Here is a 26,981-nt window from a genome sequence, read left to right on the forward strand (position 1 = left end):
ACACGGGCCACACGTGGCTTGTGAAGGGGAAAATGGCGGCACCCCTGGGTCGCATGTGGGGTTGTAGGAACGCCGGGCCTGGAAACAGGGGCGACCGACCGGGCCTAGCAGACAGAAACAAAGTGTCCCTTCTTCCCACACCCATTGCAGGCCGTGCTCCGCGCCGGGCAGCACTGCCTGGGGTGTTTGTTTTGCCCACAAAAATAGCACTTGGGTCCCCCAGAGTTGGCTAGCGCAGCACAGGCTTGCGGTGAGCTGGTGGGGCCCATGATGCCCACGAGGGTGCCGCGTGGTTCGGGGCGTAGGACTGGATGTTATGGGAGGCCACTTCTAACGAATTAGCGAACTGCCTAGTTCGCGCAAGATCAAGCGTACCCACTTCCAGTAGCTGCTGGTGGACGTACGCAGACCTCATGCCTGTAACGCAAGTGTCTCGAATTAAAACTTTGGTGTGCTGGCAGTCATTATTCATACCTAGGATGTGCAGGGCACGCCAGAAATCGTCCAGAGACTCCCCGGGGAGTTGCTGTCTCCTGGCCAGAAGGTGCCTGCCGTTTACTTGCTTGAGTGGTCGAATGTAATGTCCTTTCAGGAGCTCCATTGCTTTGGAGTAGATGGCGCATCTCGGATGGGAGGAAAAATGTCAGGGCTGACCCGTGAATAGAGGAGTTGGAGCTTCTGAGAGGGTTCCTCAGCAGCTGTTCGGAGGTAGCTTTCGAAGCAGGCCAGCCAGTGGTCAAAGGTGGATGTAGCGTGGCTGCTTGAGGGCTCAGCTGCAGGCTATCAGGCTTGTTGCAGAGATCCATCATTTAAAAAAAATCTTTGCTCAATAAATTGATGCACTATCAATTACCACAAAGACGAGAGTAGTGGAAGAATCAAGGCTTTATTGAGCAAAAGGTGTTGTGTCTCCTGTAGCTGGAACCAGAATGGCTGCAGCACCGGCGAGCTCACACATTTATACACCGCCTACTGGGTGGAGCCAGCAGGCAGGGATTTACCCATGTGCGTCTACTATACGGGCAGTGCCGTAATACATTACTACTAGTGGTGATGACCACAATCCCATTCTCCCAAGTGCTATATCCAGATGCCTCTTGAATATATTCAAAGTTTTAGCATCAACTACTTCCTGTGGCCATGAATTCCACAGGTTCACCACTCTTTGGGTGAAGAAATGTCTCCTCATCTTTGTCCAAAATGTTTTACCCCGAATGCTCAGACTGTGACCCCTGGTTCTGGACACACCCATCATTGGTAACATCTTCCCTGCATCTACCCTGTCTAGTCCCATTAATATTTTATAAGTCTCTATGAGATTCCCCCTCATTCTTCTGAACTCCAGCGAGGACAATCCCAACCTATTCAATCTCTCCTCATATGACAGTCCCGCCATCCCTGGAATCAGTCTGGTAAAACTTTGCTGCATTCCCTCGAGAGCAAGAACATCCTTCCTCAGAGAAGGATACCAAAACTGCACACAATACTCCAGATGTGGCCTCACCCTGTGGTCAGTACATAACTGTTGCTGTAGTATTTTTTTAAATCCTGCTGAAAGATAACCAGGCTTTGCGGTTACAAAAGGGATAATTAGAGCATTGTAAAGTGAGGGCTAATGGAATTTAATTTATATAAAATAAGGTTCCACGGGAAGTAGATAATTGGAGACATTGGGCTGGATTCTCTATTATTGGGACCACGACCCTACGCCGCTGTCATAAAGGTAGAGTTTTACGCCAGGACACAAATTCACAGCCCTGCAGGGGGCTAGCAGGGACCCCGAGTAGATCTTGCAGCTTTTGCTGCAGATACGGGCCCCCGCACTTCCGATCGGAGGCCGCGCACGCGCACGGTGGCGGCCACGCCATGCTCCATGGCGGACTCGGACCGCGGAGCTATATCCACAAAAGAGGCCCCCAGTCAGCCGCGCGCCCGACTCTCAACCCCCACACAAGCATTCCCTGGTTACCTATAAGGCTCCCCCTGGTCTCCGATCCGCCCACCACCAACCAGGGCAGCCATGGACTGACTCCGCAGCCCCCACGCAAATATCCCGACCGGCAGGACCACATTAAATCCACGCCGGCGGGACTTCAGCCGGTCAGGTGCGGAGAATGGTTGAACGGGCCTCTGGCAATGGACCCAGCTAAGTCCCAGCTGGCGCGGAATTTCGGGGCCCACAGAATCGGTGAACTGGTGTGTGGGTGGGGGTGGGGGGAATGACTCCTGGAATGAATTATCCTTTCCTCAGTCTTACAGACTTAAAATATTGGGGTTTCTGTCTGGTATCTTCGCAACTGTTGGGGTCTGGTCTGGGATCATAATAACACAATGCTGACAGAGAGTTAGGCACTACCTCTGCATTCAAAGTATAAATATTTATCTTGTTACCATTTGAAGTTGATATTTTCTATAACTCGTTATGAAATATTCAATCTTATTCATGGAGTCATGGTAGTGAGTTCAGGTATCGGCAGGTTAGGGACTTTGCACGAAAGGTCTGGAGGAGATTCCCTAGGAGGATACGCCCTGCTGGAGCAACTATTGCTTCCGGATGTGGAAAGGGAGGGAAGAACTGGGGATATATACACAAGTGGCTGGGGGAGCAGGGAGGTGAGCGGGTGGCCAAGTTGCCCAGCATTGGTTTAGAGGAACTAGAAGTCTATCATGAAAAGGAGACAGTAATGGCCAGTATGGACATTTGGAGACATAGTGCGAAGATACTGGACAAGACCATAAGACAGAGAGGAACAGAATTAGGCCATTCAGCCCATTGATTCTGCTCCGCCATGCAATCATGGCTGATATTTTTCTCATCCCCATTCTCTTGGCTTCTCCCATAACCCCTGATCCCCTCATTAATCAAGAACCGATCTATCTTGGTCTTAAAGACACTCAGGTGATTTGGCTTCCACAGCCTTCTGCGGCAAAGAGTTCCACAGATTCACCACCGTCTGGCTGAAGTAAATCCTCCTCATCTCAGTCTGAGGCTGTGCTCTCTGGTTCTACTTTTTCCAACGAGTGGAAAAATCCTCTCCATGTCCACTCTACCCAGGCCTCTCAGTATCCGTAAGTTTCGATAAGATCCCCCCTCATCCTACTGAACTCCAATGAGTACACACCCAGAGCCCTAAATCACTTCTCATATGACAAGCTGTTCATTCTAGAGATCATTCTTGTGAACCTCCTCTAGACCCTTTCTGAGGCCAGCACCTCCTTCCTTAGATACAAGGCCCAAAACTGCTCACAATACTCCAAAGGGGTCTAATCAGATCCTTATACAGCCTCAGAACTACATCCATGTTCTTGTATTCTAGCCCTCTCAGCATGAATGCTAACATTGCATTTGCCTTCTCAACTGCCGACTGAACTTGCACATTCACCTGAAGAGTATTTTAAACTAGGACTCCTAAGTCCCTTTGTGCTTCTGATTTCCTAAGCATGTCCCCATTTAGAAGATAGTCTATGCCTCCATTCTTCCTACCAAAGTGCAGTACTTCACACTTCTCCACATTATATTCCATCTGCCACTTCTTTGCCCACTCTCCTAGCCTGTCCAAGTCCTTTTGCAGCCCCCTGCTTCCCCAATACAACCTGTCCCTCAGCATATCTTTGTATCATCTGCAAACTTAGCAACAATACCCTCAGTTCCTTCATCCGGATTGTTAAATGTGCATTGTGAAAAGTTGTGGTCCCAACACCTACCCCTGTGGCACACCACTAGTCACCAGCTACCATCCTGAAAAACACCCCTTTATCCCCTCTCTGCCTTCTGCCAGTCAACTAATCCGCTATCCATGCCAGTATCTTGGCCTTAACACCATGTGCATTTACTTATTTAACAGCCTCCTATAGAGCACCTTGTCAAAGGCCTTCTGGAAATCTAAATAGGTTACATCCACTGGTTCTCCTTTGTCTAACTTCCTCGTTACCTCTTCAAAGAATTCTAACAGATTTGTCAGACATGACCTCCCCTTGATGAAGCTGTGCTGACTCGGGCCTATTTTATCATGCACTTCCAAGTATCCACAATCTCATGTCATAATGAACTCTTAAAACCACTGACTGAAGTCAGGCTGACCGGCCTATAATTTCCCCACCTTCTGCCTCCCTCACATCTTAACAGGGGTGTTACATGAGCTACCCTCTGGGATTCTCCCGGTGCCCTGGACCGAACGGCTACACCTGGGAGACCTCGCCAGGGTGTAATTTAGTACGTTTCCACAAACATGGACCAGTCATAACATCACCTGGGGGTTCTCCCAGGCCATCAAGAGACCCCGGAGTGGTCGGGGACAGGGCAGGGTGGCATCCTGCCAATCCCACATTGGCAGTGGGGGGGGGGGGGGGGGGGGGGGGGGGGGGGGAGAAAAGATGCCCTGGTCTGCAAGGAGCCTATCCTGCTGGAAACCAAGGCCAAAAAAAGGCAAAATGCGGTTGGACAGCGGGGCGTTACCTGGCGCTGCAGCCACCAATAAACACCCACACCTGGCGAAATGCCCCCAAAACCAGATATTGTTTTCCCGTTGAATTGCATCTATTAACTCTGCTTCTCTGTATGTCTAGCATTTTCCGCTATTATTCCATTTTCAGTCCTTCCGAACGTTGAATCAAATGCCCGAGCTCATCCAAGGGCGAATGGATTAAGAAGCGGGAGATCCAGGCAGGAGAGGGGGAGAAATGGAAGCTAGGGAGGGAAGCAGGCATTCAGTCAAGGAGGCAAAGGATTTCGAAAGCGGAAAGGGTGTACAGCAAGCTAGTGGACTTGAGGGAACCAGTTCAGAGAACTAACTGTGATAGCTGAAAGTAGAGCTGATGATCAGGCAGAAGTAGTGGGAAAGAGGGCTTGCTGTCAGAGATGTAGGATGTGTGCATAATGGCTGGCTGAGGTAGGTTAGAAGGAAGTGAAGGGAGAGATATGATTACAAGGATGAGAATCTTGGTGGGATTGAAGGAAGAATTTGAGTTTTGGCCAGGATACAGCAGACTCTATATTCTTTAAACTAGCAGCCAGTTAAAAGGGTTCCTCAGTTTAACAACCAATCTGAAAGGTAACACCTCTGACATCACAGCACTCCTTCACACCCAAGGTGTCAATCTGGATTTTGCACTCAGTCTACGCAGTGTGACTTGAACACACAGCCATCAAAATTGTCTTGTTATGCTCTTGGCATAGCATAAGCTGCTTCCTTGATGTTCACTCTGACAAAGGAAGGTTCAGACGTGGAGATAACTTCAACACGTTTAATAAACTATTAACAATTCTTCTACTCGGATTCGCCACTACTGTTAATCCTTCTATAGCTACTCAGGCTGACGAACCAGTCTGCTACAATCCACGTGGTGGGTGTGATGTTGAATCAACCCTGTATCTGTACTCACTGTGTCTCTCCACTGGAAAGAGGAAGATCATGTGCGCCGTGTCCTTTGTATATGGTTGGTGTAATGCCCCCCCAGTGGTAGTGTCATCTCCGTGTGTATCGTGAATGCCCATTGGTCGTGTCCTATCTTACTGACCTATTGGTTGAGTGTCTGGTCTCTGGTGCTCCCTCTAGTGTCTAGCTAGTCTACGTGTACTTACATTAACCCCTTGTGTATCTACAGTGATGCATATCACCACATTCCCCCTTTTTCGTGTTACATATTTTCTGTACACTGTTAAAGAAAATTGAACAAAAAAATAGCTATATAAGCGATGCTCAAGTAATGATAACAGAGATCATTAAACAATAAGTCCAACTCTTTTGTAGGAGTCCAAAGCCCATCAATTATCATGGTCGAATGTCCTTGTTGGGTTGGTGAGTTGGTGATTTTGATGGTGGCATGTCCTTGTGAATGCCATCAATGTCCCTGTGCACAAGGAACCAAGAAGTGGTCAAATCACTTTGTCGGATTTGGAGTCTTTTTTTCCCCCCGATGCTGGTGATAGCGATGTTGGATGGAATCGGTCCTGAAAGCCAGGTTGCCTGTTGATAATGTAGCAAACATGAATTGGTAAGATGCACCGTCCTGCCATGGTATGTCATTGTACTGAGCTGAGCAGTAACAGTGTCCCTCATGGGCAGAGTTGTACCATGTTGTAGTTCCATTGGTGTAGTCTTTGTCGTGCTTGCTGTCGACGATGTTGCCTTTGGTATGCGTCGTGTCGTTGTCTTAGATATGGTTTTCATAGGTTGTGAGGTTGTGATCTTGTGTGTTGGATGGTTCTGTTGTTATGTTCGCTGCGCTCAAGGACCACACTCTGTGAATAATACGAGTCCTTCACACAGTTACTCGTGTCAGTGTGCTTTGTGGCATCTGCCGTTTTCTTGAGCGTGCCGTCACTGAGTTCACGGCGCTCCCCGTCTGGAGTCATGTCCGGCTTACTTGAATCAGCTTTGGCTTGTGGTTTCTCCCCATCTGGAGTCTGGTCTGTTTCACCCGAGTCAGTTTTGGTTTGTCGTTGCTCCCCATCCGGAGTCATTTCAGGTTCACTTGAGTCAGCTGAGGTTTCTTGATGCTCCATGTCAGGAGTCAAAACATTCAGGAATGCATTTACTTGTGGAGAGGCCCGAGCCAATGAGGTTTGAAGTAACGTGGTGTCACTGGAGTCACCAGAAATCTCACTGTGATCGTCGAGTGCCTCAGTACATTCTAGCTGAGGTCTGTCCCATTGCACATCTTGTATGGGAAGTGAGATGCTGTCGTCACTTGTCTCACATACAGTGGATGGAGCCTCAGTAGCTTCTTGTTGTTCACTTGGGCTGGGTAGACTGTCAGAGTCTTCTTCTGGTGGCTCAAACAATGTGGATGGACTGTCATAGTCGCTTTGTTGGTCACTGAGCTGGGTAGACTGTCAGGGTCTTCTTGCTGTGCACTTGAGCATGGCAGACTGTCATAGTCTTTCTGTTGTTCACTTGAGCATGGCAGACTTGCATAGTTTGCTGCTGGTTGCTCAGAGGAGGTTGCTGGACCCTCGTGGTCTTGTTCATGCAAGGACTGCACTTTGGAGTCTTGCGTTTCTTCTATCGTGGAGTCTGTCCACGAGCTCGCTGTTGAAGCTTGTGTCACTGGAGTCACTTCTTGTCTGGAGATGTGCAGTTGTCTCGCTGTTGAGTCTTTCATCGCTTCCTGCGTAGAGGCTGGGAACCTTTGCGGTGCGTGGACCACTCTCTGTGGGCTTGTACCACTCTCTGTCTCTTGCTGTCAGGCCGCGCAGCATAATCCTGCACTCACGAGTCGGGGTGTCATATATGCTGGCCTGAAGATCCTAAAATCCGAAGAACACATCCGCGTCTGTGGCGGATTCTTCACTGTAGAACACATCTCATTGCAGTTCGGATTTGGTACTGGGGTCGCCATCTCGAATGATGAAACCTTTGTCTGAGTCGTAGTCTTCTAGGACCATATCATCACTGTGTCAGAGCTGGCATTGGGCTCGTGATGTCCAAAGAAGAAATAAAGGTTGGAGTCGTAGTATTCAAGGACTGTATCATCTCTTTGGGAGGTGCTAACTTGTTGCACGGTTCTGCGGAGGTTACTTTCAGCTACTGGTCGAATTTCAGGCATTGTGCTGTCGTTCCAGGTGAAAGAATCAGGTTTTACAGCTTTAAATTGTTTTTGTGTTTTGGGACATTTCCCCTTTTAAATGGCCATGGTCTGGGGCCTCTGACCTCATGACACGTGTGATGTAGGTCATAGGAAGCGATTGGGCATGCTCAGATCGCTGCTTCTTTACTTGGGGCCTTTTTCTCAACTGCACATGTGCAGCACCTTTACCAAGATGGCTGCAATTCAAAACTGCAAATTTCTGCTGCAAGCCTACCTCGTGGTGAGTTTTGGGTGCTTCTTTTTCCGTTTTTTCTTGTATTCTCCTTGCAGAGTTCTTGGAATTTGTCCAGGACTGCCTGGAAATCACTCTTGTTTTGCCCCTTTTGAGTATTTGAAGGTCTGGAAGATTTCAGCTTCTTCTGGACCCACGATGGTAAGTAGAAGCTTTATTTTCTCTGCACCCGCCACACCATCTAGGTCGGACGCTACCAGGTAGATCTCGAATATCTGCCTGAACCAATGCCAGTTTACACTGAGATTGCCTTGGTACCCGAGCTGCTGCGGTACCGGAATCCCGAACATCGTCTTGCCTGGCTGTTTGTCACTGCTTGCGGAGTTGTAACTATATGGATTGAAACAGTCACTCAACTGGTACCATGTCTTGTTATGCTCTTGGCGTAGCACAAGCTGCTTCCTTGATGTTCACTCTGACAAAGGAAGGTTCAGACGTGGAGATAGCTTCAACACGTTGCTTCAACACGTTTATTAAACTATTTACAATTCTCCTACTCGGATTCGCCACTACTGTTAATCCTTCTATAGCTACTCAGGCTGACGAACCAGTCTGCTACAATCCGCGTGGTGGGTGTGATGTTGATTCAACCCTGTGTCTGTACTCACTGAGTGTCTCCACTGGAAAGAGGAAGATCATGTGCGCCGTGTCCTTTATATATGGGTTGGTGTAATGTAACTGTGGTAGTGTCACCTCTGTGTGTATCGTGAATGCCCATTGGGCGTGTCCTATCTTACTGACCTATTAGTTGAGTGTCTGTGTCAGGTCTCTGGTGCTCCCTCTAGTGTCTAGCTAGTCTACGTGTACTTACATTAACCCCTTGTGTTTCTACAGTGATGCATATCTCCACAAGAATCAGAGACCAGAGCTATCACTGACCCACAGCTGCCACCCCAAGGAGAAAGCCACTCGGTTGCCGTGTTCTGGATCATTGCTGTGTGGAGAGCCGAAATAACCAAGAACGTTAGAGAAAGTAACTCGGTTTCATTTATTTCTGACCGGTGCCAAGTTGAAGCGCTAGATTTCTACATCCTAACTATTCTACGTATTTAATTTTAATGAGCTATGGGATGCCAGTTTTGGAGAATGGAAACATGGGGAGGCGGTGGGGTTGTGGCATCATCACTGGACTAGTAATCCAGAGACCCAGGGTAACACTCCCTGCTTCAAATTCCACCGCGGCAGAATCAATAAAAATCTGGAATTGTCGATTGTCCTATAAACCCATCTGTTGCCCTTTAGGTGACTCCCAACACAGCAATATGGTGTACTTTTAAAATGCCTTCTGAAATAGGGATGGGCCAGCGACTCCCACATCCGGTGAACTAATTTTTTTTAAAAATACATCGAAGTCCAAGGAAAGTAGTTGAAAAATGCAAGCCCTTCAAGAACAATATCCCACCCTAGCCATCTTTTGAGGCCTCTTTACTGGACTCCTGCCCACTTGGAAACAGGTTCGAGATTGCACAACCTTATATGAGTGAAGGGCCCAGACAGCTGGGAAGAGGGACCATCGTCATTGTAGTTAGGCTGGACTGATCTAAGAAGATTGCTTTTACTAAAAGTGCCATACACAGTCTCAGGAGCAGCTGCAGACAGACATAGCGCAGAAATTCCAATATCGTGTGATACATGCAAAGCATGCATCAGATTTCACGTCCCACTTGTTATTGAAATGTTGGCTCACCAAACCTGTTCCCATTTATTGTTAAGCTGATCTGTTGTTCAGTTTTGAGAAGACAATTGGCCCCAACATTTTATTTCATTAACCCAAGTTAAACGTCGGAGAGTCACCCCCTCTAGATTTTGTGCCAACCACAACCCCTTGACACCTGCCATCAAAATCAGATTTTGTTTTAAAAACTTCCTTTTTGAAAAGAAGAGATGTCTTTTTAAAACTTCTTGCGCAACTTGAAAAACAAAACAACAATTGGAATGTTATGCACTGAAGCAAGTACAAAACTGGTTTATAGAACTCTCATCTTTCTGCAGTCAGATGTTCTTTGTAAGAAACCAAATTTGTTTTACTGGGATAAAATTCCATACAAAATTGATGTTTATCATCGCTTGTGTGTGTGGTCTGGGCCCTTAAAAAGCAAGTTTGTTTTTATTTTGGGAATTTCTGAGAAGTCACTAGTTCATACCCCGGATGGACATGCAATAATGTCCAAATAATTGTTCAAAGATGGAATGTGGCATGATGCAAAACAGCAGCATCTTGCATCCTTGCCCATGTTAAATTAGTTCATCCCTGCCAGGGAGGGACATGAAATACTTCTGCTGGCTTCTGCTTCCAAGAAATAAAAAGGTTCTTACACGCAAATGGATGTTGGGGGAGCTCAGCTGTGATCTTCACATATTCTTGGGCCACGGTATTCCTTGGAGATAATCACCTGGCAAAAGTACTAGGAGCGTTTACTGGAGATCCAAATCCATGGCAGGCATGGGTTCCCTAACTTTAATAAATAGAGGCAGGCATCACTTGGGTGCCCACTATTTGAAGAAATGTTGCAACATGCAAGAGAGGCTGTGTCGTTTAGGAGGCTGGGGGTGTTAGGGCTGGCAAGAGGAGGAGTGGAAAGTACTTTGGGTACAGGCCAAGCTCCAGAACTGCAACTAAAGACAGGTTAGTAGCTCTATCAGCTGCTCTATATCCTCTGCTCACTGGGTGCACCAACTGGGTTCCCAAGGAACTTCTGGCCTGGAAATCCACTGGCTACGATCCTTCTGATGCAGGTGACATTGTTCGGAAGCAAACCAAGCCATAGGAGGAACAGCCAGGGCGGTTTGGAAGCAGATAGCTCAAGACCTCTCTGCCACACTTCTATCAGACTGCGCACGACGTGTTAGGACTTCAAACTCTCTCATAATCTAGGTTGCAAATCTATTTAATCTCAAAATGTCACAAAGCATTTTGCACAAGGAACTGCAGCAAAATATGCAAAAAGCCAGAGCGGTCATTCTGTATCAACACCGACCCACAATTCTGAAGAGAACAATCAATCTATTTTTAAACTTGCACTGGTTAAGGGAGGAATGAAAGCGGTGACCTGGAGGAACAGCCTGCTCTATTCTGAACAGTGCTGTGAAAACTGGACCATCCACCCAAACCACGAGTGCATTTGCAAGAGGGCACAATTCCCCAATACTGTTGCCACCAATTCTATTGTGAGCCCATGCCACACCTCTGGCTCATGGACAATGCTACGTGGCAATTCACTGAGACTGTCAGCACAAGGAATGGTACATATGGGCGAGGTATGATACCCACCACCTCTTTCGGTATCTCCAGGTGAACAGGAGCAGGAGATGAATCGTAAAACCCTTTCTTTGCCAACACCAACTTTGTGGCATCGATGCTATTCGATCACCAACAATGATGACATATCTTTGTATTTCATAGAAAGCAACGCTGTTGTATTTCATAGAAAGCAACGCTGTTTTGATTAGTATTGAAATAGCCCTGGCATTGTTTCATAAAAATACAATTAAAAAGACATCTACTCATTTCTTTCCAACCAAATACTCAGCATTCCAACCAGGAACATAAGCTGTTTAATAATGTCATCAGTTATCATTAATTATGGATAATGGAGGGATGCAGTGGAACTTACAGAAAGCATTACAGAAAGCCTGGATAATCACACAGGAAATCTCTGAGGTGTCGACCCAGTCATAAGTAAATGGGAAGCCTCAACTCTTTCACTGCTGAGTACCATATGAGCAATTGTTTTTGTTCCATAAATACCATTGAACAATATAAATGGCGGAAGAGTGACAGAGTCACTCCAAAAAGGTCCCAGTGCAAAACTCCACTGTTGTGTCAGATCTCCAGAGTTTGAAGCTTTGGGTTTAGATGAATTCTCACAATTCCCTCATCCAACTATTATTTATTTTCTTTTAACCAGAAATGTATTCCATGTTATTTCTTGTTGGTTTACCCAAACTTCATTGGTGTCAGGAAGAATGCTGCCCATTGGGAAAACTACGAAACAATAGCGCTTTGTAAGAGTTGATATTATCAAAATTAAACCACCACACAGTTGTACAAAAATGACATAGGAACAAAGGAGAAAGCACACTCGTCTCTGGGTTTCATCATGCTATAACTTATTTTGGCAAGGTAATACCAAGTGACACTTGTTGACAGATTTTTACACTTTGTTAAACCGTCAATGAATAACTTATGATTAGAATGCAGCACGGTGTCAACTGTCAGTTCTTTTGTTTACATTGGAAAACCACTTCTATTAAAAGCAGCTTCACATAATATTGAGGGTCCTAACGCATTGAATTTGTTATGCTTAACATTCCAGAGCAGAATTTAAACCCAGCAACACACTGAACAAATAATATTACCCCGCCACTGGTCAGAATCAGTGGGTTTTGCACAGCTGAAGACATAGGAACTGCACAGCTGTCATAGGTAGATTTAGAACTCAATGGCTTGTTTACTTCCTCGGTGTGGCAATCAGCGGAGGATTTACCTGTGTAGCGACTTACCTGCTTGGAGTTGTAAAGTATCTGGCTCGCCCAACCTTCCTGACTCGGGTAGAAAACAGCTCCAACAGTCAAGTGCAAAAAGAGTAAAGTGAAGACCTTTAACCGTACTAGCTACCGTGAAACAGGTGAGTAAAGACCCAATGAAAGAGAGATGGTACGTTTCGAAGGCAAGTGAAAGGGATGTCGGGGTTCGGACATTGCCGGGGAAGGGAGGGTAGAGAATGTGAGTGGTGCCCCAAGGGGCTTGGTCTGGACCCTGAAGAATAGTTAGGCTGGAGTTAGAAGTGCTTTTTTTCTTTTAACTCTTTCAAGAATAACTAGGAGAGAGTAAAACTGGCAGGATCATCCAAAGCTAGCGATTTAAATTGCTTTGTCAGATGGTTCCCAGCCCAGTGCAATTTCCCAGGGAAGTCAGCACTTCTGGACAATTGCCTGGTAAACCCTTACCTGGAAACCGCATCTCTGCGATACCCCCTCCCCCCCAAATCCGATGCGGAGGAGCCAGGAAATTACGGGCCAATTTGGCCATCATCAACGGCGGAGTGTTGACTTCAGAGTTAGTTATTGAAAGTAAAGTCTCCACAAGTTGTAACCAAGGGCGAAAACAAAGCCACTAATTCTCTGTCCTGAAATTTATAAAAATGGAGGAAGTGTTTACATTGGCGAAAACTTTAATGCTGAAAATAATCCTCTCTTTCCATCCCGATCTGGAACATCCCCCATTAAAATTCATCCCATTGGGTAGGGTAGCTGGGATTCAATAAACATGTGATCTATTCTATTCAGTTGAATGCATGTTGACAATGGACGCTATTCTCCGTAAAAAAATTTCCAAGTGTTGTAGCAAGCGGGAATTGCCGCGAATTTCCCAGCGCTCGGCCCAGCAAAATCGGCAACACAATTCAAAATCGGCAACACAATTCAATGTTAATGAGTCCATTTAAGGACGCTTCACGGCTTCTCACCACAAATAACGCCTCGCCAGCCCCCCCCCCCCAGTTAACAAGGTCAAGCAGCATTTAAACTGCATTTGCTCAGCCAACCCCAGTCAACCCGCAACAATGGCGTCGAGGAGACCAGCCCCAGGTTTTGGGGACGCTGACCTGGGGAAGCTCCTGGACACAGTGGAGACCACGGGGGATGTCCTGTTCCTCCGGGGGTCCCGGAGGGTGAACCACAAGGCAGCCTGGGACGAGGTGGCGGCAGCTGTTAGTTCCAGCAATATGAACAAGAGGACTGGCCTTCAGTGCAGGAAGAAGGTCAACGACCTACACCAGGCAGCACGAGTGAGTACACACCAACGCCAACCCCCCCCCCCCCCCGCCCGTACCCAAAAGGGAACATCCATCCCCCAACTCTCCAAGTGACCCCTAGCCCTCCCTCCCCTTTCCCCCCTGCCTTCACACCCCCTCTCCCACCACTGAACCATATTGTGGCTGACGATGTCGGTGTCTCCTCAGGGAAATCTCTCCCAAAATCGGCAGGACAGGGCCCAGACCGCCGGTGGTGTGCCAGACATAAGAATCCTCACCTCCTTTTGAGGAACGTACCGGTGTGGCAGAGGACAGGGCGGTCACCCACGCGGAGGCTGGCGGACGCTGCAGAGGTGAGGAACCATTGGGTTCCACCTGGAGGACCTGTCAAACCAGAGTAGTGATTGCCTTACTGTCTGACCCATCCCTCCCACTGACCACATGTCAATTCCCCTGCAGGTCCTCCAGTCGATGGCACCATCCGGGATAGCCCCCTCCCCTGACTCCCAAGGAGAACACCTCGGGTGGAGAGCTCAGAGAATGCCACCATTATACTCACGGCACAGCTGTCATCCCCACCCTCCATCAGCGCAGATACGCACATCTCAGGACAGGTCAGTGGTCAGGCCCCTGGGGCATAATCTGCTGAGCACCACACTGCTGCTGATGTACATCAGGTGGACACAGGAACCCCCAGGTGAGACGGCAGCCGGAGGTCTGCTGGATCCCAGGACCAAGCTGGGTCCCTGCCACACGCCGAGCCTCTGGAAGTGGGTTACCCAGAGCTGATGGAAAGTGGCCGTGACATTCAGAGGTAGATGTCAGCGTCACTCCAGCAGATCCATAGCCGCTTAGAGGAATCCCAGAGGCTATTGGTGCAGGAGATGGCGCCAGCAATGCGTGGCACCGAGGCCTACACTGCTAGGGTGGCGACCGCAGTGGAGACCCTGATGCACAATGTCAGCACCATAAGTGAAGGTGTCCAAGGCATTGTGCAGTTGGTGACGGCCATCGCCGAGGGTCTCGGCAGAAAGTCTGACTTCGTCGGAGGATGTCACCCAGTACCAGGCTAATCTTGATGGGAGGTTCTGCGGGACATGTCCTGATCTCAAGATGGGCATGGCCGAGGCGCTGCGGAGCATGTCGCAGTCGGGCATGGCCAAGGTCACTGGAGGAGCATCGCTGAGGACATGGGGAACGACCAGGACTGGCAGAGCCAGATGATGCTGGGGCAATCGGGGCTCGAACCAGCTGCCCCTCCATCCTAAAAGTGCATCATAATAGTTGTGCAAATAGTTGTTTAAATGTACTGTTCAATATCCCATTCCCGATAGTACTCCCGCCTCCCCATGGCCCTCAGTGATCCTCAATGTGCTTGGCCCTCTGAGCTCTACCACTATGACTAGGTGTCTCCCCAGCATGCACATCTGACCTGGAGTAGACAGCACTGTGCCCCTAGCATCAACCCCTGTCCCACACACCCGTAGCCCCACCACTCCTCCCTCCACCCAGCGGGTGGCTGAACCCCCACCCTCTACCACAAGCTGGCACATATCGGCTGCCATGGCCAGATGCCCTGGCTACTGAAGCCACCAGCTACCCACACCCTGGGCTGCACGTGTCGACTACGGGTTTTCTATTCTCCCCCTGTGAGGGAGAAGGCCGTGCTCAACTGCTGGACATGCAGCCCCTCACCGCAGCAGAACACAGGGCACCTGTCGAGGTCGGTGGGCCCAAAGAAAGGGCAGTCACCGGGGCAGAGGTCGGCATTACTCTCCTCCATCCCAGAGACACTCCCCTCAGTTGGCACGTTAGTGAAGAGACCTGGACACTATCTGGCGCGCACCACACATGCTCCGGTACAGCAGATGGAGGTAGGAACCTTCGAGGGGGTGGACGGTCAGGGGGCAGGCCGACCACAGGGGCTAGCTGCCGTCCAGATGGGTGGAGCTTCTGGAACGGACAGTGCTATTGATCATGAATGAAATGAAATTAAAAAAAAGAAAATCGCTTATTGTCACGAGTAGGCTTCAAATGAAGCTACTGTGAAAAGCCCCTAGTCGCCTGTTCGGGGAGGCTGTTACGGGAATCGAACCGTGCTGCTGGTTTGCCGTAGTCTGCTTTCAAAGCCAGCGATTTGGCCCAGTTGCCAGCATACAGCACCTATAGGTGCAGTTGGAAGAGACCGACCGCTTGCAGGAGCTGGTGCTGACCGTGCGTGTCACCCAGGCCAACACCACACTGGTGGCATTTGTAGTGGAAGCCTTGGGCAAAGTTTCAGCCATGGATCAGCATGTCAAAGGCCTGGGGTAATCTGTGCAGGCGATGGCAGAGGCTCAGGTCAGGGCTGCCCTCTTACAGGCTGCCATATTCCAAAGCCCCCTGCTCATTACAGCGGCACTCCTGGCATGGCCCAGTCACAGGAGGGATTGACTGAAAGCGTCGGCAGTATTGTCCTTGCGTAGCTTCCAGGATTAGCAGCGCCAGCTGGTGGAGGAGCCTCAGGGGTTAGCTCCGCTCCGCCCCTATCCCATGGAGTAGTCTGGGGGGGTTACCTGGCACCTAAGCGAGGTGGTGGGGCCATGTTGGTGACTCCCACAGGGGAGGTGCCAGAACACCGCAGTGCCTTGGACTCCCTCTGCCCCTCCCATCCCTGGCACATCACATGGTTTATGGGCAGAACAGGGCAGCACCACACCACCTGGGACCGCCAAGCCACAGCCAGGCCCAGTCGCCCCAGAAGACGACTGCCAAATGGAACCCAGGTCACTGTGCAGCAGGCTGCCACCATTATATCATATGGGGAGAGCGTTAGGGCCCGCAAGGCCAGAAAAGTAGACATCAGGTTAAGTTGGCACAGGTGCAGGGCACAGTATAGCATTATGGGCTAGGTCACAAACCTGGTTATATTGTTCACATGAAACACCTGTATACAATGTTACATCCTGCCTTGTCCCTCTGTCAAAAGGGTGAGGGGTGGGCTGGTTGCAGAGGAAGTGGGGGAGGGGCTTGGCCTAGGGACTTCAGTTCAACCAGTGCTCACTGCTCCAGTGTCCCACCCCCACCACCCCAGGGATTTAATGGGATCGTGTGATGGAATGGCCAGCTCGCATGCTGGGATCACCCAGGTGGACGGTAGAAAGTGCTACCGTGGACAGCAGCCAGACATTGATGCAGAGCACCAGAGCTCATCGCAGAGCACATCATCCTCCATGCCATGGGCCAGACCCGCCAATGGGCCATCTACACCACAGTGAGGCAGGTAGGAATCACAGAGGGGGATGCAGTGTCTGTGCCTCTGGTCAGTAACCCCCCCCCCCCCCCCAGTCGGTGATCAGAGTGTTGTGCAGCCTCCCGTGCCTGCCTGGGTCGTTTGTCCTGCCCATCCTTGCCCACCCCGCATCCTCCTCGTTGGAATAGGACTGTGTTCATGTTCTTCCTCCTGCCGAACAATGTCAGCTGCGTGGGTTCAATTCCCGTACCACCCTCCCTCAACAGGCGCCGTAATGTGGCAACTAAGGGCTTTTCACAGTAACTTCATTGAAGCCTACTGGTGACAGTAAGCGATTATTATTATTATTATGCCCCCTCTCTGCTGCACAAAGTTTAGGAGGATGCTGCAGATCCGCCTGGGCATATAGGGCCTCTTGTGATGGTGCAGATGCATCTGTGCACCAAGCTCCGAGATTCTGGACAGGTCCCCACTTGACACCTGGAAGGATCCAGAGGTGTAAATGTGCAGGGCGACCATCACCTTGACAGCTACCGGAAAGCAGGTGTCCTCCCCCATTCCCCCGTGGTACCAGGTGTGCCATGATCCGGCAGATGTGCCGCAATGTCTCCCTGCTCAACTGGAGTCTTCGTCAGAGAGCCCGGTCTGACAGGTCCTCGAATGACAGGCACTGCCGGTACACGAGAGGCCTCATGTAGCCCCTCCTTTGCACCTCCTCAAGTAGCCCCTCCTTTGCACCTTCTCCTCTGCCTGTTGGGAGGCCGGCTCTCCAACGTCACCACCTGCCTCCTGTTCCTCTGGGACAGGCTCCGCTCGTACAGCTGCAGTGCATTCCCCAGGGTTGCTGCAACTTGGAGGAAGGCCTCCATTGCTGGTTGAATTGCAATATCCATTGACTGCAGGGGGTGAAAGGCAGGCATGTTTGCATGGTGCATACCCCTGTGCCCAACCAGATTAATTGGGGTACCTGGTAGCCACTGCTGGCAGTGCGGACCCTGCCCCCGCATGTCTCCCCCGCCATGTTTGTTTTAACATTAGCCAGAGTCATCATTCCGGAGGTGAAGTATCCTTTCCTCACATTTTTACAAATAGAAAAACTGTTTAGGCTTCTCATCCCGTATCTTAACAAAAGTTGAGGTCTGCTGCAGTATCCTAACAATGGTCATCAAAATCTTTCATCGTGAATGACTATAAGAAGCTCCTTGTAACATATAACTAATTATTAACTTCACAACATTAATGGCAGAAAATGTGTGTCTGGAAAGGAGGCAAAGTGCATCCAACAATGGGAATAGGCCTCCAACCTAGATCAGTCTTCTTCAAAGTCGGGGGCGTGACCTGCGGGTGGGTTGTGGGCGGGTGTCGGGAGGGTCGCGGAGCCATTGTCCGTGGCGCCCCCGATTGCGCAAATCCCCGCGCAGAAGGCTTTTCATAACGCCAGCTGCAAGCGGCCGGGAACTTGTTAAAGAAAAGTCGGCAGCATTGCGCACGATGATCGGCGCGCATGCGCATTCTGCTTAAAAATTCGGCCGCATTGCGCATGCGCACGATGATCGGTGCGCATGCGCAAATCGGGCACACATGCACAGTGCAACCTCTATTTTTTTTTAAAACAGTTGTAGCTTTTTGTTTTACAAGTTCTGTAGTGGTTTTTATTCATTTATTTTATTCATTTTATTTTATTTTTTTTAAAACAAGTTCGGGGGGGGTTATATTCATGTTTTTCATTTATTTTACTCTTTTAATTTTTTTTTTACAAGTTCGGGGGGGGGGGGGGGTGGGTTTATTTGATAAAACTTTACAGGAAAAAAATTCAGAACTCTGGACAGATGGAGACTCCATACTTTCCAACATCGGAAGGCTTTAAATTCATCCAACAGGTTCCATTGGAGGAGGTTGTATGAGGGCCAAAGGGACCCAAAACCATTTTCTCCATTTTTGTCAGCAGCAAACAAGGCAAGAGAAAATGGTGGGTCGCACAGGCCGGCCGGCCCACTGGCCGGCGTGGGTCGGCCGGCGTGGGTCGCGCAGGTCGGCGTGGGTCGCGCAGGTCGGTCGGTCTCCGTGGGTCGCGCAGGTCGGTCGGTCTCCGTGGGTCGCGCAGGTCGGTCGGTCTCCGTGGGTCGGTCAGTCGGCGTGGGTTGCGCAGGTCGGTCGGTCTCCGTGGGTCGGTCGGTGTGGGTCGCGTCGGTCGGCGTGGGTCGCGCAGGTCGGTCAGTCGGTCTCCGTGGGTCGCGCAGGTCGGTCAGTCTCCGTGGGTCGCGCAGGTCGGTTGGGTCGTGCAGGTCGGTCGGTGTGGGTCGCGCAGGTCGGCCAGCGTGTGTCCTGCAGGTCGGCTGGTTGATAAAAATGGGTCCCCGGAAAAAAAAAGTTAAGAACACTGGCCTGGATTATTAATCACTCAAATGGAACAAAAGTGAAAGCTCCTTCCACTTCCATGTTTGCATCTTAATCCCAATCAGATTCGGACTTCCGGTGGCGGCAATGCGGAGCTAAGCCGCACATTCGGCAGCTCACGCTTTTTTTGGATTTTCGGGCTCTTTCAAAAATCGGTTTTACCTCAGAGAACAGCGAGAGGCAAAAAAGGCAAGATGGCGGAGGGCGGGGAAGCAGCGTGGCAGCTGTGGGCGCGGGAGCAGCAGGAGCTGCTTCAGCGCTCCTTCAAAGGAGCTCAAAGCCGAGATTCTGGAGCCGTTTAAGGCCTCACTGGACAAACTGGTGGCGACGCCGACGGCTCAGGCCGGGGAGATTCGGGAGCTGCGGCACAAGGCCTCGGAGAATGAAGATGAGCTTTTGGGCCTGGCAGTGAAAGTGGAATCACACGAGGCACTGCACAAGAAATGGCAGGCGAGGATGGAGGAGATGGAGAACCGCTCCCGCCGGAAGAATCTATGGATTTTGGGCCTCCCGGAGGGGCTGGAAGGTTCAGATTTGGAGGCCTATGTGGTCCTAATGTTAAACTCGCTGATTGGTGCGGGGTTGTTTCGTGCTCCCCTGGAGCTGGAAGGCGCCCATCGAGTGCGGCAGCAGAAGCCCAGGCCGAACGAACCGCCCAGGGTGGTGCTGGTCAGTTTTCACCGCTTGGTTGACCGGGAGTGTGTGTTGAGGTGGGCGAAGAAAGAGAGGAGCAGCAGGTGGAAGAATACGGACGTCCGGATTTTTCAGGACTGGAGCGCGGAGGTGGCGAGGAGAAGGGCTGGCTTCAATCGAGCGAAGGTAGTGCTCCACAGGAAGGGGGTGAAGTTTGGCCTTCTACAGCCGGCTCGCCTCTGGGTCACGTACAAGGACCGCCAGCTCTACTTTGACTCTTAGATAGGGGAACTCCTGTTGAGGAGGGCTGGGCTGAGGGGAGCTTTAGGTATCTTCGGGTCCACGTGGCTAGGACCTGGGAGGCTATGCATAGGCTTAACTTTTCGAGGCTGGTGGGGCAGATGGAGGAGGAGTTCAGGAGGTGGGATGCGCTGCCGCTCTCGTTGGTGGGCAGGGTCCAGTCGGTTAAAATGACAGTGCTCCCAAGGTTTTTGTTTCTTTTCCAGTGCCTCCCCATGTTGATCCCGAAGGCTTTTTTTTTAGAAGGGTGAATAAGTCGATTCTGGGGTTTGTGTGGGCGCGGAAGGCCCAGAGTGTAAGGAGGGTATTTTTGGAGCGAAGAAGGGAGGTAGGGGGCCTGGCACTGCCCAACCTGTGTGGATATTATTGGGCAGCGAACGTGGCAATGATTCGCAGGTGGGTGACGGAAGGGGAGGGTGACGCATGGAAGAGGCTGGAGGTAGCATCCTGTGCGGGTACGAGTCTGGAGGCCTTGGTGACGGCCCCACTTCCACTCCCCCCGGCAAAGTACTCCACGAGTCCTGTGGTGGTTGCGTCTCTCAAAATCTGGGGACAGTGGAGGCGGCATAGGGGGGTAAGTGAAGGCCTCAGTTTGGGTGGGGGATTTGGGAGTTGGCATAGGGCAGGCATCAGACAGTTTGGGGACCTGTTCTTGGATGGGAAGTTCGGGACTCTGGAGGAGCTGGTGGGGAAGTGGAACCTCCCCCCTGGGAACGCTTTTAGGTATTATGCAGGTCAGGGACTTTGTTAAGAGGCAGGTGGAGGAGCTTCCGCGGCTGCCGCCAAGGAGGGTGCAGGACAGGGTGCTTTCGGGGACGTGGGTCGGGAAAGGGAAGATCTCGGCTATCTACTAACTGATGCAGGAGGAGGAGGAGGCCTCAGTAGATGAGCTCAAGGTGAAATGGGAGGAAGAGCTAGGGGAAGAGATTGAGGATGGGACGTGGTCAAATGCCCTAGAGAGGGTGAATTCTTCCTCCTCTTGCGCACGGCTCAGCCTAATTCAGCTGAAGGTGCTGCACAGGGCTCACATGTCGGAAGCAAGGATGAGCCGGGTTTTCGGAGGGGAAGACAGGTATGGGAGGTGTTCGGGTGGCCCGGCAAACCACACCCATATGTTTTGGGCATATCCGGCTCTGGAGGGGTTTTGGAAGGGGGTGGCGGGGACTTTGTCGGAAGTGGTCGGGTCTAGGGTCAAGCCGGGCTGGGGGCTCGCGATCTTTGGGGTAGCTTCGGAGCCGGGAGTGCAGGAGGCGAGAGAGGCCGGCATTCTGGCCTTTGAGTCTCTAGTAGCCTGGCGCAGGATTCTGTTACAGTGGAGGGATACGCGGCCCCCCCCCCCCCCCCCCCCCGAGTTCGGAGGCCTGGATCAACAACATGGCTGGGTTCATCAAGTTGGAGAGGGTGAAGTTTGCCCTGAGGGGGTCGGTACAGGGGTTCTTCGGGCGGTGGCAGCCCTGTCTCGATTTCCTGGCGAAGGGGTAGAGAGTGGTCGGTCCCGGCAGCAACCCGGGGGGGGGGGGGGGGGGGGGGTGGGTTTGGTGATGGTTGGGGGGTGTGTTTTTGCGGCGGTGGGTTTGTTATGTTATTTTCTTCTTTCTTGTATTGCTATTTGTTATTATTTATTGGGGGGGGGGGGGAGAAGAGTTCTTTTCTTGTTTTTGGTGTGGAAACACGCCTTGTTTGTTTTAAATTGCGGGGAGAAAATTTGTTATTGTTTTTAAAAAACTTGAAAAAAAATTATTTTAAAAAAGAATCCCAATCAGATTCGCAGAGCAGTGAAGTAAAAGAAAAAAAGAGCAAGTGGACATGTTTATCAATTTAAACATGACTGGTGATTGGAAATGGGAGGAAAATTACTTAGTTACAACTTTACAGAAGAGTAAACTCATTCTTGGAGAGAGTGTTTATGATTTTGTCAACAGATAAGACCGTCTACCTGCTATGATTATACATTGCTGCCTCTGACATGTAACAACAAGAAATCTTGGCTCTGAAGCATCAAATGGATGAGAAAGGCGATTTAAGTAAAAATAACAAAATGAAAGAGGGAACTGCATTTGTGTGAAAAGGAATGGAATGTGTTTGTAACAGGCACCTCAGGACCACCTACAAGATACATTTACAACTGGTGCACAGTGCTGGTGACAGCTGATGTTCCCATAGCAGCAGACAGAACGCCTGTCCTAATCTGAACCCTTCCTTAGTGGAACTTGTTGCTAAGGTGATACTCAGTTATGCTAATAGAAAGCTGAAAGTACTCCCCCCACTTCCTCACCACACCAAAATCTGAGATATCAACCATATCCTCCTAACACACGTCATGCATCGGAGAACACAGTCAGCATCAGGGAACACAGTCACAACAGAACATTACATTAACCAATTAATAATTACTCAGCCATGAAAGTGCTGGTAGAAAATGACAGTATAGGAGGGAGTAGGACACAGCTGATTATGGAGGAGTTGAAGAACAACACCAATGGCAATACTGAAAACAAAATGGTGGTACAGAAGGTACACATTCTCCCTTCACTGCCAACACCAAACCCCCAACACTTCACCACCCCCTCTCCCAGCAATCCCCCAAGCAGTCAAAGTTATGCTATATTTGTACAAGAGCTCCAATTAGACCATCTCTCAAGTATTGCAGTCAGTTCTGGGCACCACACCCTAACGAATCAGTCTTGGGACGAACACAGTACAAATTGAACAGACTTATATTGGGGCTGCTGGGTTACATTACACGAACAGGTGGAGTAGAAAAGACCGGTATTCTTGAGTATAGAAGATTAAGTGGCGATCTAATTGTCGGTGTTCAGGTTAATTAAAGGATTTGACAGGGTTGAAAGAAACTATATCTGGTCCAGAACGATGGGAGCAGGATCCTAAAATAAGACTAGGCCATTCAGAGGTGATATCAGGGATCACATCTGCCATAACCCGGTGTGAGAAATCTGGAACTTTCTCTTCTCAAAAGACTGCAACAGTCGGGTTAAATAGAAATCTTAAACGGAGCTCGACAGGTTTTCATTATAGTGGAGGTCAGTCGCGATCAAATTCAATTGTGGAACAGGCACAAACGATCGAATGGTCCACTTTCCCCCGCAGGGATAAACTTGAACAGTCAAAATTTATCATTCTCTGGTCATTGTGGATTCATTTAAAATAACAAATGCAAAAAAAAAAAGGTGGGGGGCAAAATGTCCTCTTTTATATGTGGAAAGTGTCCATTCATCAAACCCTAGTGTCTCAGCGAGTGGATGTTGCCGATTTGTAGACAACCAATAGGCTGGAGTTAGAACAACACTCAAATGGTTGAAACAGTTAAGCCTATTCAACAGCGTCTGATCTCTGGTGATTTATTTAAACCATGCTACTTTGTCCTCGGGCATTGACTTGGATGAAAGGAAGAGGAAAAAATGGGCAGGCAAAAGGAGAGAGAATCATGTCTGGCTTGATGTTAACATTTTGTTCTCCACTGATTAGGGGAAAGCCCATTTCCTTCAACTTGCAAAATACTCAAGATTTTAAAAAGATACAAAATGAACAATATTCATCCTGCTCCATTACAATCTCTTTGAAATGACAGGTCTCCATTGCAGACTGGGACCAGACTAATTGGATTTAGTTTTGACCAAATCTGCAAAATGATTGGCAGCAGTGATTAGTTTATTTTAAAATTAAATACTTCAACTTTATTTTTAAACGATTCATTAAAGTAGTTTTAAAAAACAAAAGACACGGGTAATTTGAGACAAACACAGCGTGAAACAATGCCAAAGTTTCAACAAAGCGAACCTTCTCATCAGATCCGTGCTCCGTAGAGTTTCACAGATAATAAACTCTGAGACAACACAATACATTTTTGCCACTAATGCACAGATATTAAAAGATTTCCACAATGCAGATCTTTAAATATCATTTCTGCTGTCTGAAGCACTCAGTCAAGGCCATTCACAACTGGAACTGATAAGCTCTCACTGTCAGCAGAACACATTTCCATTTAAAGATAACTTTTGCAAATGCATTTGACAGTATTTATTTAAAAGCTACTTGACGCAAATCCCCCCTCCCCCCCAATACGTTTGCATTCATTCCTGTCAGTCAGCAACAGGGTGCCTCTTACCTGTAATGAGCACAGACTTCCCCTGCACAGATAACTTGGGTGGGGAAAGTGTCTGAAAGGTAAGAAAGCATGTAGCAGCAGTGAAAACAAGAACCCATGACAAGGCTGCCAGATACATGCAACAGATCCTCTCCAGGGCTAGAAGGAGAATCGCATAAAAGATCAGCCGATGAGTCAATTGTACTTCAGACATGACCACTCTCAGGAAAGCAACCGTGCCCAGCACGGTGATAACAGACACATAAGCTAAAAAGGAAATACAATATCCCTCCATTGGTTCTGGCACAGGCACACTTGCAGCTGGTCCAATACACGACTGATTCAAAGACTGTGTATTTATACTGATACTATTGGAAAGGCGAGAGTAGCCCCAAAAGGGGGCGGGACTATGGAAATATGCACCCGCTTCAATAGTTGAAGAAAACTTTTTTTTGTGAGGCGGGAAAGAAAACCTCGAAAGTCCAGTATGAAGTTTCCGATTAGAAGCCACGCGATTTCAAACCTTGAGCCAAGAGTTGGAGGTGTTGCTAATTCCCCTGATCAGTTAAACCATATTGTTCCCCTCCCTCCAAGTTTACCAGAAATACAAATTCAGGCTGAAAGAATTAGGCCGTCATTTCATGTTGGCCAGTTGCCAAGAGGCTGAACTTTAATCCGCAGAGAGCAGAAACTTTGGAGCCGAGGAGAGTCGCGGATCTTTTAATTCAAAACTGAATAGTGTGTGCAGCGTGCTCAAGTGCCACATTCAATAGTTGTTTAAAAAAAATCTAGGCGCTCTCGGTGCAAGGAAAGGTTAAAATGCTTCCCATTTTCCAAAGCACTGATGGGAATCGGGGTGCTGTGCATCCTGAAATGAGGCACTGGGCGAACAAAGCACTTTAGTAGCCCAGAAAAACGTGGTTAATTACATATTTCCCAAAATTAAGCGTAGCCTATCACTCAGTTTTTAAAAAAAATCCAGAATCCAATTTTAAATTTCAAAGAACTCCCAAGGGCGTTTTCTTTTTGGTAAATGCATTGTCATTCTAGATTGATTAACAACAAAGACTGTGAAGGAAAAAAAAAACAGACTGCACCTGATACAAATTAACAATTTCCGAGACACTTCAGTTTATGGAAGTCGAACGTTTTGCTTTTTTTTTTGCTTGTAAAAACTTCGAGCAGCTGAGGTGATTCTGGCCGTGAAGTCAAATGTGGTGGAATACTCTTGGGCTTAGCCAGTGGCGGACTGGCCAGGGTGTCAGCTTGCCCGATGGCAAGTGGGCCCCTGATGAAGTGGGCCCCCTATATCAAATAAAAATGCAGTAAAGAAACAAACACAGACAACTGTTTTAGGAATAAAAAGGAATAAGAAAAAAAAGAGAACAAGACACAAATAAGCAGTGCATGAAAAGGAACGAAGCAGGGGAGGTAGTGGAAGGATGTGGAATAGGGGGGCCCGGTCGGGCATAATTAAGGAAATTCCATGTTTTCAGCAAGAGTGTGTGAATTTAAAGATAAAGTTACAATTCGTGATTTGAGATGGTCGGCAACTTCAAAGGATATCAAGCAGTAGTCTTGGTTCAGCCGGTACATCGGTCCGGGGCCCGGAGAGCCAAGAAGGGGCCCGTAAATCTCTGAAGGGCCCTTAAAAATATTAATTAATTAGATAAATAAATCTCCAACTTTTTCCCTGAGATTTGTATTCTAACTTAATAAAATATAATTGTTTTTAAAAAGAGCAATACCAAATAAAAATGCAATAAAGAAACAAACAAATAATCACTCAGTGTATGAAGGAACGAAGCAGTGTTAAATGGATGTGAAAAGGAGTGGAGGTGGTGGGGGGGGGGTGGGGGGGGCTGGTTCACCCAGGTCAGAGATAGTTGGAAATCCACGTTTTCAGCAAGAGTGTGTGAATTTAAAGGTAAAGTTACAGTTCGTGATTTGAGATGGTCGGCAACTTGAAAGGATATCAAGCAGTGCATAGGGTCGTGAGGTCACCGAAAAGGAGAAACGGTACCTTTGAGCATGAATCATGAGGTCAAAGATATTGAAGTGATAAGCCATGATCGGTAAACTCAAAGGGTTGCGACTTGTAACACTACACTGGTATCAAACTGGACATGTTAACTTTGGTCGTGGGACCATTCTTAATGTCTTACTATAGTCGGACCAAACTTCTAAGTTTCAACAGTTGTCTCAGTTGCTTGCTGGTGTGAACACCGGACAGTGGATTGTCTCCTCTTCTGAAGCTGCACAGTAGTATTGACTAATGAACATAGCCTATTGAAGTGTAAGTAAGTTATTTTATATTTTTTTATCAAGTAGGGGTTTATCTGGCGTTCCTTCAAGTTATTCTTGCAATCATCAATATTCATTTTTCCCAATGTGGGCTATTTTTAATTACGTTTTTATTTCAGGAATATTACCCCTACCAGCATGGAAAAGAAAAAGCATAAATCTGGGTCACTGAAATGCAAAGAACAAAAAGAAGCAGAAAGGAAGGAATCAGCCAAGCGATGCAGGCGTATTACAGAGTTTATAATACCAAAAGCACAATCCACATCAATATCCAGTTCTGCAACAAATAATCAAGAAGCAAGAAACAATGCTCATGGTGATGATGCAATGACATGCGAGTTACAAGAACAGAGAAGAGCTACTTTGAATGTAGAGACAAATACAAGTGCATCCATTACTAATCAACCCAGGCCCAATATTTCTTCTGGCTTC

At 48.7% G+C, this 26,981-nt stretch overlaps 1 protein-coding gene across 1 annotated transcript in view; it reads right to left on the reverse strand.

Moving 5' to 3' along the window:
* Positions 1–24,605, reverse strand: part of hsd11b2 (hydroxysteroid (11-beta) dehydrogenase 2) — an 83,383-nt gene extending 58,778 nt beyond the window's left edge. The window contains exon 1 of the mRNA XM_038806818.1: positions 24,267–24,605. Coding sequence (XP_038662746.1) covers positions 24,267–24,540 — 274 coding nt within the window. The 5' untranslated portion in view covers positions 24,541–24,605. The remainder of the gene's footprint in view (positions 1–24,266) is intronic.
* Between the last annotated feature and the right edge of the window lie 2,376 nt (positions 24,606–26,981).

Source organism: Scyliorhinus canicula, chromosome 9 (assembly GCF_902713615.1).
Source record: "Scyliorhinus canicula chromosome 9, sScyCan1.1, whole genome shotgun sequence".
Classification (NCBI taxonomy): Eukaryota; Metazoa; Chordata; class Chondrichthyes; order Carcharhiniformes; family Scyliorhinidae; genus Scyliorhinus; species Scyliorhinus canicula.